Raw genomic sequence first — 17,221 nt, forward strand, 5'->3', positions numbered from 1 at the left:
TATATATATATATATATATATATATATATATATATATATATAAATACACACACATACAGTATACATTTTGAAAATATTTACATGTATATATTTATATTCATATAAATAATAATATAATACATATATAATATATAAACAAAAATTTTCTGAAATATATACATGCATGAGTGTGTATTTACATATACATAATAAATATACTTAGTACACACACACGTAAATAAAAATTATTTAGGATGCGATTAATCATGATTAATCGTTTGACAGTACTAATACGGAAATTACACTTATGCTATTAGCTAAACTGAATCTTATTAATATTTTTATTTGGTAATATTTAAAAAAAATGCTTTAAAAAAAATCTACGAAGGAGGCATAAAAAATGTTGCCATGTATTGTGCATGTATATCTGTTGAGAAAATAAAATAAAAATGTGGCATTAAAATGACAGGTTGACATAAAATAAAATAAAATAAAATAAAATAAAATAAAATAAAATAAAATAAAATAAAATAAAATAAAATAAAATAAAATAAAATAAAATAAAATAAAATAAAATAAAATAAAATAAAATAATAAAACAAACCATGTTGACAGATATGTTCAATAAAATTTAATTAAATAAAATAAATAATAAAACAGGCTGACAGATATTTTTAATAAGACAAAGAAAATTTATTTATTTATTTTATTTATTTATTTTTTTTACTTTTTGGCTAATGTATTTTACTTTTCTCCTAGTAATACCCATAGATGTATGGAGAAAGGTGAACTGATGTAAAGAAGAAAAAATTCTACTATAGAAGAGGCTATTATTCTAAACATTTTTAAACAAATACTGTAAAGTGATGTTAAGCTTGGATTGCTGTTGGCGATGCTCACAGTGTAGGCAAAGCACACCGGACTAGTGAGCAAAACAGCAATCTGTATTTCATTCCCAGTGCCAGACTCTCATTTCCAACCTTTTTGCATGAGGCAGGGGACTAAATCTTCTGTAGCCTTTAAGCCATTATATAAATCAATCAGCATCACTGCTTTCATAGACCATTTTCATTACTGTATTTCTGTCACACACGCTCACAAACACACCCTCCCTGTAAATCTCCAAGGCAATTAGTGTGACGGGTCCCAGCCAGAATAGAGATGTGTAATCAAGTACACAAATCAACTGACCACACATGATCGGGGACGAACGTGTTAGCCAGCAGAATGCACGACAGCGTGAAATTCAATCTACCTTTCCATGCAAAATAACAGAAGGAACTCCCCCCTCCCATCTTCAACAGGCTCTGCTGTCAAAACGCTTAACTTTGATTGACAGCCCGAGACAAGCGAGTCAGCCAGTCAGGTGTGGCGTGAGAGCGGAGTGGGCGGGAGTGTGAAGTTTAACCCCAGGAGTCTGGGACAGCTGCAGTGTCGCTGTGGTCTGTGGCTGTTGCACACCATAAATTCTCTTTAAAGAGGGTTTACTTTTTATTTTAATGGGGGCTGTAAATTTACGACCCTTGGACCCTGGAGATAGAGCTGTTTTTAAAGGAGCACTCCCTGTCTTTTTTGTTTCACTCTCTTTCTCTCATACCTGTTACTTTAGAAACTGGCTGGCGTACACAACATGGTTGTACCTGGCGTAATATTTGGGAAGCCCTTAAAAGGAAAAATGTTCAACACCGCTATGTTTATAGTGTGTGAATAAATGACGAGTGTGTTTATGAACACATTATGTCCAACGTGACATCATGTTATGTGTGCAGAAGTGAGAATGACTAAACTTGTGTATTTTATGTGTTCAGGATAACAAACTGACCCTCTCTCTCTCTCTGTCTGCAGGTGTTGTTTGCTCTAAACCAGACTCTACTGCAGCATGAGAGTTTGCGTGCAGGCATTTTGCAGGACGGCTTCACTACTGAAGACCTCATCACACACTACAACTGTGGAGACCTCAACTCCATCATCTTCAACCATGACACGTCCCAGGTATACGCACACAAAAACACAGCCTGATTCTGTTCTATGCATCTTGTGTGTGGAGGTATGTGATGTATTGGAGTCATTATGAGCTTAAGGTTTGAGCAGCAACAGGTTCCTTCTGATGGATGGCCTATAATTCTCTACTTCACCCTGCAACATGCTAAAAGATTAAAGCAATGGCACACACACAGTGAGAGAGAGCAGGAACATTTCAGGAGAAATGTGAGGGAGCGGTAAGACGAGGAAGGGAGGAAATGTCTTTGTGTTGTTCCATATTTCCTGCAAAGGTCAGACGCAGGGCAGCTAATGGCTGTAACGTCTGATAAGGTTTCTGTGCTCTCTCTTTCACTGCTTTATGCCTCTCTTCCTCATTCTCTCGCTATTTCGGCTTCTATACTCAATGCGGAAATTATGTTGTACTTGACTTGAGTGTGAGTCAAGTCTTCTGCTTGAGTCTCCTTACTATGGACAGCAAACTAAACCACATTAAATTACAATGTGGACATATAAACTCACTAAATGTCAAGTCTTCTCTTTTTATAAACCTTTCAGTAATTTTTCTTTACTGGTAATGAATTGTTTCAGACTTTGCAAGCTAGTTTAGGTCTAAACTAACTCTACACAAGAGTAATATCTAGCTAATTAAAGGAGGAGTTCACTTCCAGAACAAAAATGTACAGATAATGTACACACCCCTTTGTCATCCAAGTTGTTCACGTCTTTCTTTCGTCAGTCGTAAAGAAATTGTTTCTTGAGGAAAACATTTCAGGATTTCTATCCATATAGTGGATTTCTATGGTGCCCCCGAGTTTGAACTTCCAAAATGCAGTTTAAATGCAGCTTCAAAGGGCTCTAAATACCAGCCGAGGAAAAAAGTTCTTATCAAGCGAAACGATCGGTTATTTTCTAAAATTTTTTACAATTTATATACTTTTTAGCCTCAAACGCTCATCTTGTCTAGCTCTGCGTGAACTCTGTGTATTTCAGTTCATGACAGTGTATGTCGAAAAACTCCCATCTCATTTTCTCCTCCAACATTGCTGTTTTACCTTTTTTTGGAAAGGTTTGACCTTCTTTGCATGTTCACTTGCTCAATTGTAAACACTGGGTCAGTACTTCTGCAGCGATGTAGGACGATTTTGAAGATGGAGGAGAAAATGAGATGGGAGATGGGACATACCCTAACTGTCTTGAACCGAAATACACAGAGTTCATGCAGAGCTAGACGAGTGTTTGAGGTAAAAAAAAAAAAAATATATATATATATATATATATATATATATATATATATATTTTGCAAATATTTGTTAGAAAATAACCAATCGTTTTGCTAGATAAGACCCTTCTTCCTCAGCCCTTTGAAGCTGCATTTAAAGCAACACCAAGGAACTTTTTTATCCCTCTACAGGTTGGAAGCGGAATTGTCTATCACCGCTGTCGTAAATAATTTAGCCCGTCACATGCACGTTATTTGTTTGGAGGCTATCCAGGACCGGCTTTGGAAATAACGATGTCCAGTGACAAGGTAGAGTATGTTGCATGACTTTATGAAAGTATGAAAACGAAATAAAACATAATAATGACATTGTTTGCTATTTATTTTTGCCGTTAATCAAGTCGCATTTGTAGTCTCATTTGAACTACAAAACCGCCCGACGCCCCAAACTTACATAGTGCTGTTATGGCCGATAGAGGGTTGCAAAGCGAATGCAGAAGTGCCGTTTCACCCTGTTATGAGTTGATGAACCACTGACATGAGTAAAAAAAACTCCTTAGTGTTGCTTTAAACTGCATTTTGGAAGTTCAAACTCGGGGGCATAGAAGTTCACTATATGGATATGAAACATTTTCCCTCAAAAAACAATTTCTTTATGACTGAAGAAAGAAAGACATGAACATTTTGGATGACAAGGGGGTGAGTACATTATCTGTAAATTTTTGTAATCTGTAAACTACTTTAATTATTTTAGATCAGACCATAACCAGACAAAAGGTATATTACCGTTTTCTCCATCTAGAACTTTTCATAATTTAAGATGATTAAATTTGTGTCACCAATATTATATACACACAAAAATTATGTGTATGAATTAAATAAACTGCACATTCACCATTTTAGTTTGACTAACTGTAATACTACTAATCTACTATCTAATAACTACTTCCTAATCTCACGATGAAAACGTACCTGTGGGAACTTTCTCGCAAGACATGAAATACATACCAACAAGTACATATCACTGCAGTTTCCAACAAAACCCTGGAGGCAGTAAAACAGTGAGCACTTGTAATCGTTTCCGTACACAGTTATTATTACAGCTCCATATGTTTCACTTTCTGGATGTAACAAGCTTGCTCGGTAGCTCAGCCGGCACAGAATTGGACTTCCACGGAGTCCTCGACTACAAATCCCATGATGAGATGAGAGAGTAAAAAACAAGCTAAAATGGCTGGCTTGCCACACATGTTGCTTACGCACATTCACTTTTGTTCATACTAGGTAGGTTTAGGTGTAGTGCAGATGGTATGTTATTTTAAAACATCACAGAGCATTAGAGTTATAGCGCCACTTGACAGAGATTTCAGTCAGAACTGCGGTGACACATACAAAGCCAACATCACATAAAACGTACCATATGTATGTTCATCTGTTCCGGGGGAGAAAACAAACACCCTTTTAGCGTCACTCAGTGGACATTTCACATTGAATATGTCACAAAACGAACATGGCGGTAGGTATTTTGCGTTTTGTGAAAAAGTTCCCACAGGGACGTTTTGTTATAAGACCAGGTTCATTAAATCTAGGCTGTGCATTGCTGGTTTTAGTGCAAAACATAAAACTGTGAAATTTAACTGACACGCTTCAGTTGGCCGCACTAAAACCAGCACTTTTGGTTGCCAGATTTTCACAACCAAACCTGCCCAATTGGATTTCGGGGGTAAGATAAACCTTTTTTTGAAAAATTCCCATATCAGGGGCTAAATATCATGTTATTGGTGGCGCTTCAATCCACGGCAAGAGCATTAAAGTAGCCCAATTCCGCGGAGAAAAACAGACTTGACAACACTGACACAATAAAACCTGCAAAATACGTTTGTTTCGTAACATATTCAATGTGAAATGTCCATTCTGTGGCACTAAAAGAGTGTTCGTTTTTTTCCCTGGAACAGATGAACGTACATATGTGACGTTGGTTTTGTACGTGTTTTTCACAACATTCATACCCATGGATTCCACATCTTGTCCAATTCTGTGCCGGCTGAGCTATAGAGCAAGCTTGTTACATCCGGAAAGCAAAACCTATGGAGCTGTAATCATAACTGTGTACGAAAACGACTACAAGTGCTCACTGTTTTAACGCCTCTAGTGTTCATTTCATTCTAAAAAGTTCCCACAGGTACGTTTTTGTCATGAGATCAGGTAGTATTTTTTACTACTAATTATTTTTAATTATTATTTTTTTTTTTTACTATTTATTCTTTTTTATAGTTATATTTAATTGGTCACACTATGTGCAGTCTGAGAATCAAACCAATTCTGTAGGTGCTCTCATGAGAGCCAGACCGAAAATCTTACACACACCCCTGCTAATATTGTAAAATTATTTAATATTTATTATTTATTTCAGTTTTAACCATCCATACTCCAGCTTCTGTATAGACCCTGTTTGAATCCTTAACACACTGAAGGCTCTCTATACTGTGTGTTATAGGAGAGGGTGTTGGGGGGAGAGAGTGTAAGAGGGCAATACGGGAAAAGCCTTCTGTAAAAGTGGTTTGGATGCTTACAGGGGTACAGCAGTTCATCTATCAGTGTCTGAACACATACACACACGCACGCACACACACACACACGCACGCACACACACACACACACACACACACACACACACACACACACACGTTGGGTTTACATGTTTTATGGGGACATTCCATAGGCGTAATGGTTTTTATACTGTACAAACCGTACTTTCTATCGCCCTACACCTACCCTACACCTAAACCTAGCCCTCACAGGAGATTGTGCACACTTTTACTTCATCAAAAAAACTCATTGTGCATGATTTATAAGCCTGTTTCCTCATGGGGACCTGAGAAATGTCCCCACAAGGACAAAATCTACTGGTATTCCTATAACGTGATGAATACCAGGTACACACACACACACACACACACACACACGCACACGCACACGCACACGCACACGCACACGCACACGCACACGCACACGCACACGCACACAGTGGAGCCAAACGTATAGCTTTCTGCTCCACTGCACTTCAGTTCTTTAGTGCACAGCTCAGGCAGGAATCTCTCAGATAAACACACGTGTACAGCCATATTTACCCCCTCTGCCTCTCCATTTCCAAACTGTTCTCTCATTAGCAGGGCGTATGGATAAATACACACACACACACACACACACACACACACACACACACACACACACACACACACACACACACACACACACACACATAGTATTTAGACGTTCCAGAGCTCTGGATTCTAGCAAGAGGCCACCTCACAGTTTCCCTTTTAAGTCTCTCTCGCTTCCTCCGTCCTTGTACCATTATCCATTACCCCCCGTCTCTGGTGTATGTATAGCCAGTCAAGTCTTGGGAAGCGCTGTGTTTCCGACCATCAATTAGAGCGAAAGGTCCAGAATTGAGGTCCATAACCATATATATTCCCCTAATGTCCTGCTCTCTTTCAAAGATCTATACACACTTTTCCAATTCCAAAGATGGATTCCAAACATATAGAAGCCAAAGTAAAAAAAAAAAAAAAAAAAGGTAATTGGGCCTATATATCTCAAAATTCCAACTTTATGAATGACATTTTTGACTTTTGACTTATAAATGTGCCTGTTTATCTCAAAACTGTGACTATATCTTTTTTTTCTGCAACTTCTTAAATGTGACCCTGGACCACAAAACCAGTCTTAAGTAGCATAGATATATTTGTAGCAACAGCCAACAATCTATTGTATGGATAAAAAAAATGCTGTTTGCCAAAAATCATTAGGAAGTAAAGAAGTTACATGAAGATGTTTTGTAAATTTCCTACCATAAATATATCAAATTTTAATTATTGATTAGTAATATGCATTGCCAAGAATGTAATTTGGAGAACTTTAAAGGCGATTTTCTCAATATTTAGATTTTTTGCACCCTCAGATTCCAGATTTCCAAATATTGTCCTATCCTAACAAACCATACATCAATGAAAAGCTTATTTATTCAGCTTTCAGATAATGTAAATTTCTAAAATTTGGTTTTGTGGTTCAGGGTTACATATGCAACTTTTCTTTAAAATCTCTTTAAAGAATTTTTTTAATCTTTCCCCAAAAACTTCTGTTTCTTTTTCTCTTCTATTCCTTATTTGTGACCCTAGACCACAAACCCAGTCATAAGGGTCCATTTTTAAAAATTGAGAATTATACATCATCTGAAAGCTGAATACATAAGCTTTTCATTGATGTATGGTTTGTTAGGACAATATTTGGCTGAGATACAACTATTTGAAAATCTGGAATCTGAGGGTGCAAAAAAATCAAAATACTGAGAAAATCACCTTAAAAGTTGTTCAAATTAAGTTCTTAGCAATGCATATTACTAATCAAAAATTAAGTGTTAATATATTTATGATTATATATTGATTATATGTATTTATATATTTTTTGGCATCAAAGAAAAATCGATAATTTTGACCCATACAATTGTATTGTTGGCCATTGCTACAAATATACCTGTGCTACTTAAGACTGGTTTGGTGGTCCAGTGTTACATTTACCCTTTTTCTACTTTCATCAATTACATTCATCCCTCTTTATTCATAGCAGACTATGTAGACAGACCCAGCCAGCTGTAGAGCCAAGCTTCCCATAAACTTTACCCTGCAGCAAATCAATCAGTTCATGTGGAGTCCAAGACAGTATAACAGTCTTTGCGTGTGTGGCTGTCACGTTCCACAAAGTGGCATAAATATCTGAGCTGCCCAGTTTCTCATTCATACACAGACTCCGATTCATGCCAGGTCTTTAATAACACCTCTCTCTCTCTCTCATTCTGTCCCAGCTTCCGCATTTCATCAACAGTTCCCTGCCAGATCACGAGCGCTTGACAGCGCAACAGATTGACAGTTACCTGCGGCAGGAGCTCATTTACAAACGCAACGAACGAATGGCCCGCCGGGTCTCCGCCCTCCTTCAGAGAAACCCCACCCAGAGCTTCTTTTTCGCTTTCGGAGCTGGTGAGTCACACAAAACTTCTAACCATCACACAGTTACACACTCATAACAACATGAAGATGAGGTCAGTTGACACTGACTAGGAATAGGTCCAGCTTCACATACAAAACAAACGCACACACAAACTCCCCCAGATGGCAGTAAAACTAAATGGGCCTAAGAACTTTTCCCACGACTGAGAACACATCACTTTCATTACTGATCAGTGTGCACCTGTGTGTGTGCGTGTGTGACAAACATTACAAAGCATTAATTTCATTCAAATTATGAATCATCAGGTTGAAATTACATTTATTTAGTGTTTTATAGGGTTCATTTAGGATAAGACTTCAAACCACATGTATACAAAAACTCCTGTTCAGTAGATCAGTCCTATAATATAATACAATACATGTACACTACCAGTCAAAAGTTTTTGAACAGTAAGATTTTATATGGTTTTTAAAGAATTAGCTTCTGCTCACCAAGCCTGCATTTATTCGATCCAAAGCAAAAGCAGTAATATTGTGAAATATTTTTAGTATTTAAAAGAATTGCTTTCTATTTAAATATATTTTAAAATGTCATTTGTTCCTGTAATAAATGCTACATTTTCAGCATCATTACTCCAGTCTTTAATGTCACATGGTCCTTCAGAAATCATTCTAATATGATTATTTGCTGTTTAAGAAACATTTATTATTATTATCAATATTTAAAACAGTAAATTTTTCATAAAACAGTTTTTCAGGATTCTTTAAAGAATAGAAAGATCCATAAATCCGCATTTATCTGAAATAAAACATTATATACTATAACATTATATATATACTAGTTTTTTTCAACATAATAAAAACAATAAGTGTTCTTTGAGCAGCAAATTAAAATATTAGAATGATTTCTGAAGGATCATGTGACTGGAGTATTGATGCTAAAAACTCAGCTTTGAAATCACAGGAATAAATTACATTTTTAAACATATTTAAATGAAAAACAGTTATTTTAAATAGTACAAATATTTTACAATTTTACAGTTTTTTGCTGTATTTCGAATCAAATAAATACAGGCTTGGTGAGCAGAAGACTCAGTGTATATACCAGTAGTGTTCTGAAATGAGGAAATGAGGACGTCCTCAAAGTTTTTTTTTTTTTTTTTTTTTTTTAAAGTAAACTCATATCCTAGTCACATTTTCTTGTTTAAATAAACATTACTTATACTATCAAAAAAATCTATTTTATATTTTTACATTAACAACAAATATTCTATTATTAAAGCCAAGTATGAATCTCATCAAGTGTTTTCTAGCATTTTACATTTATTCCAAAATAATAACTTAAGGCAATAACAATTTAAACAATATATTTTATTTGTGATCTTATGTTGAGCTATTGTTTAAATAGTTAACTTTTAACTATTTTTGAATTCTTCGGATCATCAGTCATCTGTCACGTATCTGGTCTATCCTGTCATCATGAACTCTTGCACCACACTTCATGGACTTCATTCCCCACAAGCCACTGCACTAATCACTGCATTCACCTGCTCTCACTTTACTGATTACTGCTCACAGCTGCACCTCATCACACTGACTGCATTTAAGCTTCACACACACACACAGCCACTCTGCGAAGTCTTATTGTTCCTTCTGGTCATTATTTCCGAGCGTTTATTCCCGTGTTTGATTTCCTGTGTTTTTGATTCCTGGACTCCTTCCCGTGTTTTGATTCTCGCTGCCAGCCCCGACCTTTCTGCCTGTTTTGACCACGATTTCTGCCTGCCCCTTTGTGTTTGTTTGTTTGGAATAAATGCTGCGAATGGATCCGCACGTCTCTGACCCTTCCTTGTTACATCATCAAAGCTCTGTAAATTTTGGTTACAGACATGGAGATTTACTTTAAATTTCATCAAGCTGATTACTCACTAAAAACCTGTACAGATCATGTTTCAGACCATTTTATTTTGTCCTTATTGTCACATAACAAAGTGGTTATAGCTAAGTGTGTGAGTTGTTTACTTACCTTTTTAAACTAGTCTTCCCATTAACGCCATTATATTGTTCATTCAGACTGATTCATGAATGCAGAATGCGCATGAAAACAAGAGGTGGGATTTTTCACATGAACCAATCACAGCCAATCATATCATGTGATTTTCCTTCATTCATTCTCAATTAACCCCCACCAAACCCACTGCACGCTTTAGGAGGTCTGTTAAAACTTAATGGGCTCAGGAGAGGCGAGAAAGACACTTATAATGCAATCACACGGGGTGTCTGCACCAACACCTCTTGTTTACTTTGAATGGAATGAAGTCAAGTGTTGCGGAACTAAACTGCGGGTTTGTTGCGTCGCTTCACTGGTGTTGAAAACTTTCCAAGCAACTTTTCCAACTGGTTCCAAGTGCAGGTGTCAGTAAATCAGATCACCTTATGCACTGGTGCAGACACTAGCCAATCACATTTATACAAAACCAGCAAACTAATGTGATTGGCTATTGTCACTATGATGGTCACGTCAGCACCAAGCTTTAGACATGCCCTTTTGTACTACTATTTTTTGTCTCATTCAACATTTTGAGGCCCTGCCTCCTTGCGTCCTCCCCTTAATATGCTCATTACTAACACTGGCCACATGCTTTAGAATAATCTGGATTCATTAGAATGAGAATAGAAATGTGTGCGTGTACGCACCTGTTCTGAATCTGCCGAAGGTTTTGCGCAATAACCTTTGCTACATGAAGAACACTTGAGCGCATTTAATAGTGAATGAGACCCAGTTAGAGGACTGACAGCTACTTTCATCTGCGCAAGTGTGAGCTGTTTGTTTTAATTTGCATTCCAAGCTAATGTTGCTAATGTTTCCTGAGTGCTGCATCCAGGTCCTGAGGGAGAGCTATGGTGTTTGTATGAGCGCATGTTTATGTTTGTGCGTCGCTCATTAGCACTGATGGGGTGAATCTGAGGTTTTCTCCAGGACAAGTGTGTGTGTGAGAAACTGGGTGTCGATTTATGTGTTAGTGGAGTAGAATTTACCATGATGCTGCCCTTACAGTTTTTAACATTGAGTTAAAAATCATAAACAGATAATGACTGTGACAAATATGTGTGCTAGGCCTTTCTCTAACCATTGTTCCTTGGAGCTCTTGTTTGAGTTACTCTCAGTTCCACTTGGATCATTTCATCCAGAACCAAGTCAGAATTACTGACAGAAAGCACAATCAGCAGCTGTAAACCTGGGCTCGGAGGGTTCTACAGTTACCAGAGTCTTTACAGGGGTGATTAAGCTACACGCTGTGCTGGTAAAGTGGTTTCAACAGGCCATCCATCTTTGCTCCACAGCAAACCTGCCACCCTTGCTTTTCAGACTTTGCAATAGCATGTTTTGATTCTACAGGAAGCCCCATGGCACAAGCTACAAGACTCTTTTGGGAAATCATACACACGTGTACTCGCACATACCCTCAACTCTGACTCACATAATGCATAATGTATAGCTGGAAAAAAAAGAACACAATTTGTGGAAACCGAATGCCTAGCTATTAAAGGTATAGTTTACGCAAAGAAAAAATACACTCTGTCATCATGTATGTCATTTATATCATCATGTTGTACCAAAGCCGTATGACTTTCTTCTGTGGCACACAAAAGAAGAAACTTTTTTTTTTCTCAGTGCAGTTACAAAGAAGGCACCATATGTTTTCCAATGTGTTCATTTGGAAAAACTGACCATAGCTCTACCTGGCACATTTACTTTCTTTAACAAATCATAAACAGACACACACTTTACAAAAAACTAAATTATTTGATGTTTTCGAGTTCAACTCATTGAATCAGTGATCAATAGTTAAGTGAAGGTGAAAATAATCAGTAACCAATGACTTGGGTGTGAAAAACACTTTTATGATGCTTTTGTATCCTTTTTAAAACTTGTACTTTTTAAAACAGCATAATGACAGTAGGTAGCGACAGATCTTTTTTCTTTTTTTCACATTGTTTCCAAGTGAAACAGATTATTAGAAAAGGTTCTAAGAAATAAAAATGTAGAGCGAGGACACTGTTCTATCCATTGGTAATGGATAGAATGGAGGCAGATCTGAATGCAAGCTCAGGTATCAAATTATCTCTGAGTTTCCCAGTACTAAAGATGACTTGAGAAGCCGTTCATGTCCAATTTCCGACTGGGAAACTCATATTTACAGTAATTCTGATAGCACATGAAGGAGACATAAGTCCAGCATATGTTGCCAGTAGGAAATCTGTTGTTTCATTGGAAGACACAGTTATGACATTAAAATGAAACATATGCACAATTTAAAAGTGTAACATCGATGATGAATAATTTGCAATAAAATCAACTAGATAAGTAATGTTTGTGAATGAACTTTGAATTTGGTGTGAAAAAGCCTAGACTGAAGTAGTTTGAAGTTTGAAGTAGTTATAAAAGCTTGAAAGTTTAGATAGAGATTGGATAGATGTTGCTAGCATTTCGCAAGCATGATTAGCATATTGCTAACATGTTTTAACATAATTTAACATAACATGTTGCTAGATTGTTTTAGCATGATTACCATGTTGTTAACAATGTTCTAAGCTGGTTTTAACTAGATATCCAGCCTTGTCTTTATTGGTAAGCAGGTTAGTTTTAGATTTTAGTTTTGCCCACTTCTTTAGCTTGTCAAGCTGGTTTCAGCTGGTCAGACTGGGAGACCAACTGAAACTAGGAGACCGGCTACTTCCAGCTTAAACCAGCAAACCAGCTTAGGTTGGTTTTAGCTGGGGGTTTTTTTAAGCAGAGTGAAATCCAGCTAAAAACAACTGACTCAGTAACAAACAAACAGCTAGAAGCCAGTTAAAACCAGTTAAAACTGTCTGATTTAGCAAAAAGCCAGCTAAAAAAAAAGTTAAAACCAGCTGATTTAAAAAGCTAAAAGCTAACTGATTTAACAAAACCAGTTAACAACCAACTAAAACCATCAAAACCAGTTGATAAAAAACAGCTTAAACCAACTGGTTGTCTAGTCTTAGCTGGTTTAAGCCTTTTAGCAGGTGTCCCTACCAGCTAAGGCTATCCTGACCAGCTAAAAGTGGCCACTTGAAGACCAGTCAAAGCATAGAGCCACCTAGCTGCTTTAGTTTTTTTCAATAGAGAGTTACTAAGCTTTGCTATAGCAATAGTCAGCTTAAATACACCATAAGTCTCATTGTATAAAAGTTCACCCCCTCAATGAAATTTGGGTGGTTTTGATAGTCTGATTTTTGAAAACAAAACCGTAACTCGGATCAGCTAGAAAAGATATAGCAACCCGAGTCAGACCAGTCTGAGTTTGATGGTTGTAGCTTGAAAGCTCTAGGAGAAGACACATTTTAAAATTTAGGCTCAGAAGAAGAAGAAAAAGAAGCAGCAGCAGCTTAAATAGCAGATCAGTAAGTTGGCTTTTTCAAGCCAACTTAATAACATGCACAGAAAATAGATAGGGTGCATTTCTATTTTATGCCCTTTTTAAACTACTCTTTTAAATTGCTGTAGTAGAAACACAAGTAGAACTTACTGCTCCCTGTTTGTTTGGAGTAGTAAAGCACATACTTCGTTTTAGCCAGTTTTGTGAAAATTCTGTTTTTCATAAGAAAATTCTCTTTCATCTGTTTTGCTTTGTTCTTTTGTGAGTGTGACCTTATGAGAGAGCCTGCAAAGTTACGTAAGAGGTCAGATGATAAGCGGGAACACACCACCATGGCACATCTGTTTACGGTACAGATCACACACACAAACTACAGTATCAGTATTTCACATCCGCTAAAAATCTATTATTATAAACCTCCAACAATCACATATAAACCTTACATAAAAACAACATATATGCCCTTAGGTCAATGCAATATGACTCTAAACTTTTATGTACACTCATGCAAATCATTGTGCCTCACAAACATATTTACTTGCATATAATTAGCTGTTTGCTGAGCAAGAAAGTGTGTGTGTGGCATTTCAGCAGGTTCTCATTTGCCTGGTTCCTCAGTGCTGCATGGAGTTTTGTGCTCTTATTGAAAACATCCCTAGGAATTTCCTGTGATGGCCACAGCCCAGGCACCATTCTCTTCTTTAATACACACTCTGCATGATGCATTTGTCTTCGCATTAATAGCCTCGGATTTGTTTTGCTATTGATTTGACATGCATATGACACTAATAAATGACAAAGCTAATATCACGGGTGCTAAAGCACTAATGCAGTCAGTTCCAGTAAGCGCACGGGCCATTGTTTATGTCTTACTGTGTTTGTATGAAGTGATCACTCATCCGTGTGTTTGTGTGTGGTGAGGAACTCTCAGCACATGGTTTGCAGTTGTTTGTGGTGGTCGTTGTAGTGTCATTCCTAACAGAAGTGCTCAAAAATAATAGCTTCAAAGAGCCATGGACATTTTTTTGGTGCCCAAACGGCGTACGCTTCACTCCCAAGGTTCTTTACGCCACATTAGAAGCAACAGTTACTAAAGACGATAACAGAAGCTCCTGGGGTTTAAACAGATGAAAATAACATAACTTATACCATGTAAACTATGCAAAAAAAGAGAAAGAAATAAGACACTGACACCACAATAATCACAATAGCAACTGGTCCTCTTATTGTTAAGAAATGTTATATAATATCAGGTGAATCTGCTACAATGCTGCACCTGGTTAAAATGGAAATCAGATTAACATTTGTCAGGCTCAAAAGGCAAGCAGGAAGTGTTTTATCTAAATGGCAAAGTCATTAAATGACTACTCCAAATGGTTACACAATAAAAAAGCTCAACTATTAAATGGCAATCAAATCTAATGGCTTTCGGGACGCTGGAGAAAGCAGTCAGTTTGTCTTGAGCTGCGGTGTCGTGTTGGCCTGCATCTCTGAGGACATTTGTGCAGATGCTAAAGTGACTCTCAGCGCTAATTAGATCAGCAGAGCTCATTATCAGACTCTGCCATTACACGGCTCATTAGCTACTAAAACAACTGATCTGAGTGCTAATGGAATTTAAGCTCACATTACACACACAACACATGCTCTCTCCCCACCCACACAGTTTTACTGTGATGCACTTTCACAGACGCATCTACCTGCGCATGTGATTTCAGCCAACACATACACATTCAAAGAGTATGTGGATGCACTCCAAGACAGAGTCTGTGATTTATTAGGCGAATTATTTAAGCAACCTTGTGTCCCTTTACAACAGAGAAAAGAACTGTGGGAATTATTGCAGAGTCAACAAAGTCGGGGAGTCTTGGGAGTGACAACCACATTAATATATAATACCGCGTATATATAATAGCATATATAAAATATATTTTTAAGGGTGATTTTACACTTGTCATGTTTGTTTCGATTAAAGCGAACTCTGATGCGATTGCTCTGTAGCGCGGTTCATTTGAATAAGTTTGAATGCTGCTATCCAAACCCGCTAAAAAGATGGGTCTCGCTCCGCTTCCAAATGAACTCTGGTGCGGTTCGAATGAAATACGAACGCAACACAGACCAAATACTTCTAAACGAACCAAAAACAGGAAATCACTATGCCTTTAGGTTCAGTATCTTGTTTGCTGTCAAAAATGCCAGTGTGAACACTAAGAAGACTGGGACCAAATGTATAATTTTGTTTGGATCAAATCAACCAAATGAACCGAACTACAATTGTGAACATGTAAATTTATGTTCCAGTCATGTTTTCTTAAATAAACATACTTATAAGGGCTGTGCAATAAATTGCATGCGATTGTCATGCGTATCTCATCAGTAAAGCCGGTTCTGTGATTAGTAGTAAATCTCCATCACGTGCGTTCAGATGGCGCGGTATTTAAAACACTAAGCCGTAGATCACTGAAAATCTAAGCAATATCGCGTTTAAAATCGAATGCTATTCATCCGCGATTTTGAACGCGATATTGCGTAGCTTTTCAGTGATCTACGGCTCAGTGTTTTAAATACCGCGCCATCTGAACGCACGTGATGGAGATTTACTACTAATCACAGAACCGGCTTTACTGATGAGATACGCATGACAATCGCATGCAATTTATTGCACAGCCCTAATACTTATACTACCAGAATAAAAATCTATATTTTTACATTAACAATGTAATTAATAGGCTATTCTGTTTACTAAAACCAAGTATGAATCTCATCAGTTAACTGTTTTTAAGGATTTTACATTTATTCCAAAGTAATCTACTTGATCTCATGATGAAAACATACTTGTGGGAACTTTTTCACCAGACGCAAAATATGTACCAATAAGCAGTGTTGGGAAAAGTTTAAAAGTAATGCAATACAATATTGCGTTACTCGCTTAAAAAAGTAACTAAATACATTACTTAATTACTTTTTACAGAAAGTAATGTGTTGCGTTACTTTTGCATTACTTTTTAAATCTGGGCAGGGCTTGCTTGTTTGTTTTAAGATATAAAGTTCTATTTTTGGCAAATGTAAAAACCTTTCACACCAAAAGCCTCAGGCTGAAGGAAAAGTAAATTCACGTCTGTACAGCAGAACGCAGAAGAAGAAAGTACATTTTTTCAGCAATAAAGAAAAGAAGTACAAATGATAGTTTATCTTGTTTAATTTTTTCTTATTTGTATGGTTGAATTGAATCACTGAAGGTCAGCAGCAAAGATACTGGTTAACAAAAATGAATTAAATACATAAAGGATATCTGTATATTTTACGTATTTAAATATTGCAGGTTTGCATCATATTCTGAGCTGCATTTGACTGTTTTTATTCATTTTGAAGAATACTGAATTTGTTTTTTTTTGCGAGTGAGATGAATTAATGCATGTTCACATTCATTCTAGAACTAAACTAACATCTTACTCCTGATTTCTCTCAACATGGGGACAGGAGAGCTTTTAATCAATAAATGGGAAAAAAACTGGCGTTACTTATTTGAAAAAGTAACTTAGATATTTTCTTGTAAATTAAAAGGTAATGCGTTACTTTACTAGTTACTTGAAAAAAGTAATTTGATTGCGTAACTCGTGTTACTT

General features: G+C 36.8%; 1 protein-coding gene across 1 annotated transcript in view; it reads left to right on the forward strand.

The window, feature by feature from the left end:
- trabd2b (TraB domain containing 2B) overlaps window positions 1-17,221 on the forward strand; it is an 85,102-nt gene that overhangs the window by 52,897 nt on the left and 14,984 nt on the right. Inside the window, exons 3-4 of the mRNA XM_073819596.1 lie at window positions 1,825-1,971; window positions 8,046-8,220. Of these exons, the coding sequence (XP_073675697.1) occupies window positions 1,825-1,971; window positions 8,046-8,220 (322 nt within the window). The remainder of the gene's footprint in view (window positions 1-1,824; window positions 1,972-8,045; window positions 8,221-17,221) is intronic.

The sequence above is a fragment of the Garra rufa genome, chromosome 15 (assembly GCF_049309525.1).
Source record: "Garra rufa chromosome 15, GarRuf1.0, whole genome shotgun sequence".
In the NCBI taxonomy this organism is placed as follows: Eukaryota; Metazoa; Chordata; class Actinopteri; order Cypriniformes; family Cyprinidae; genus Garra; species Garra rufa.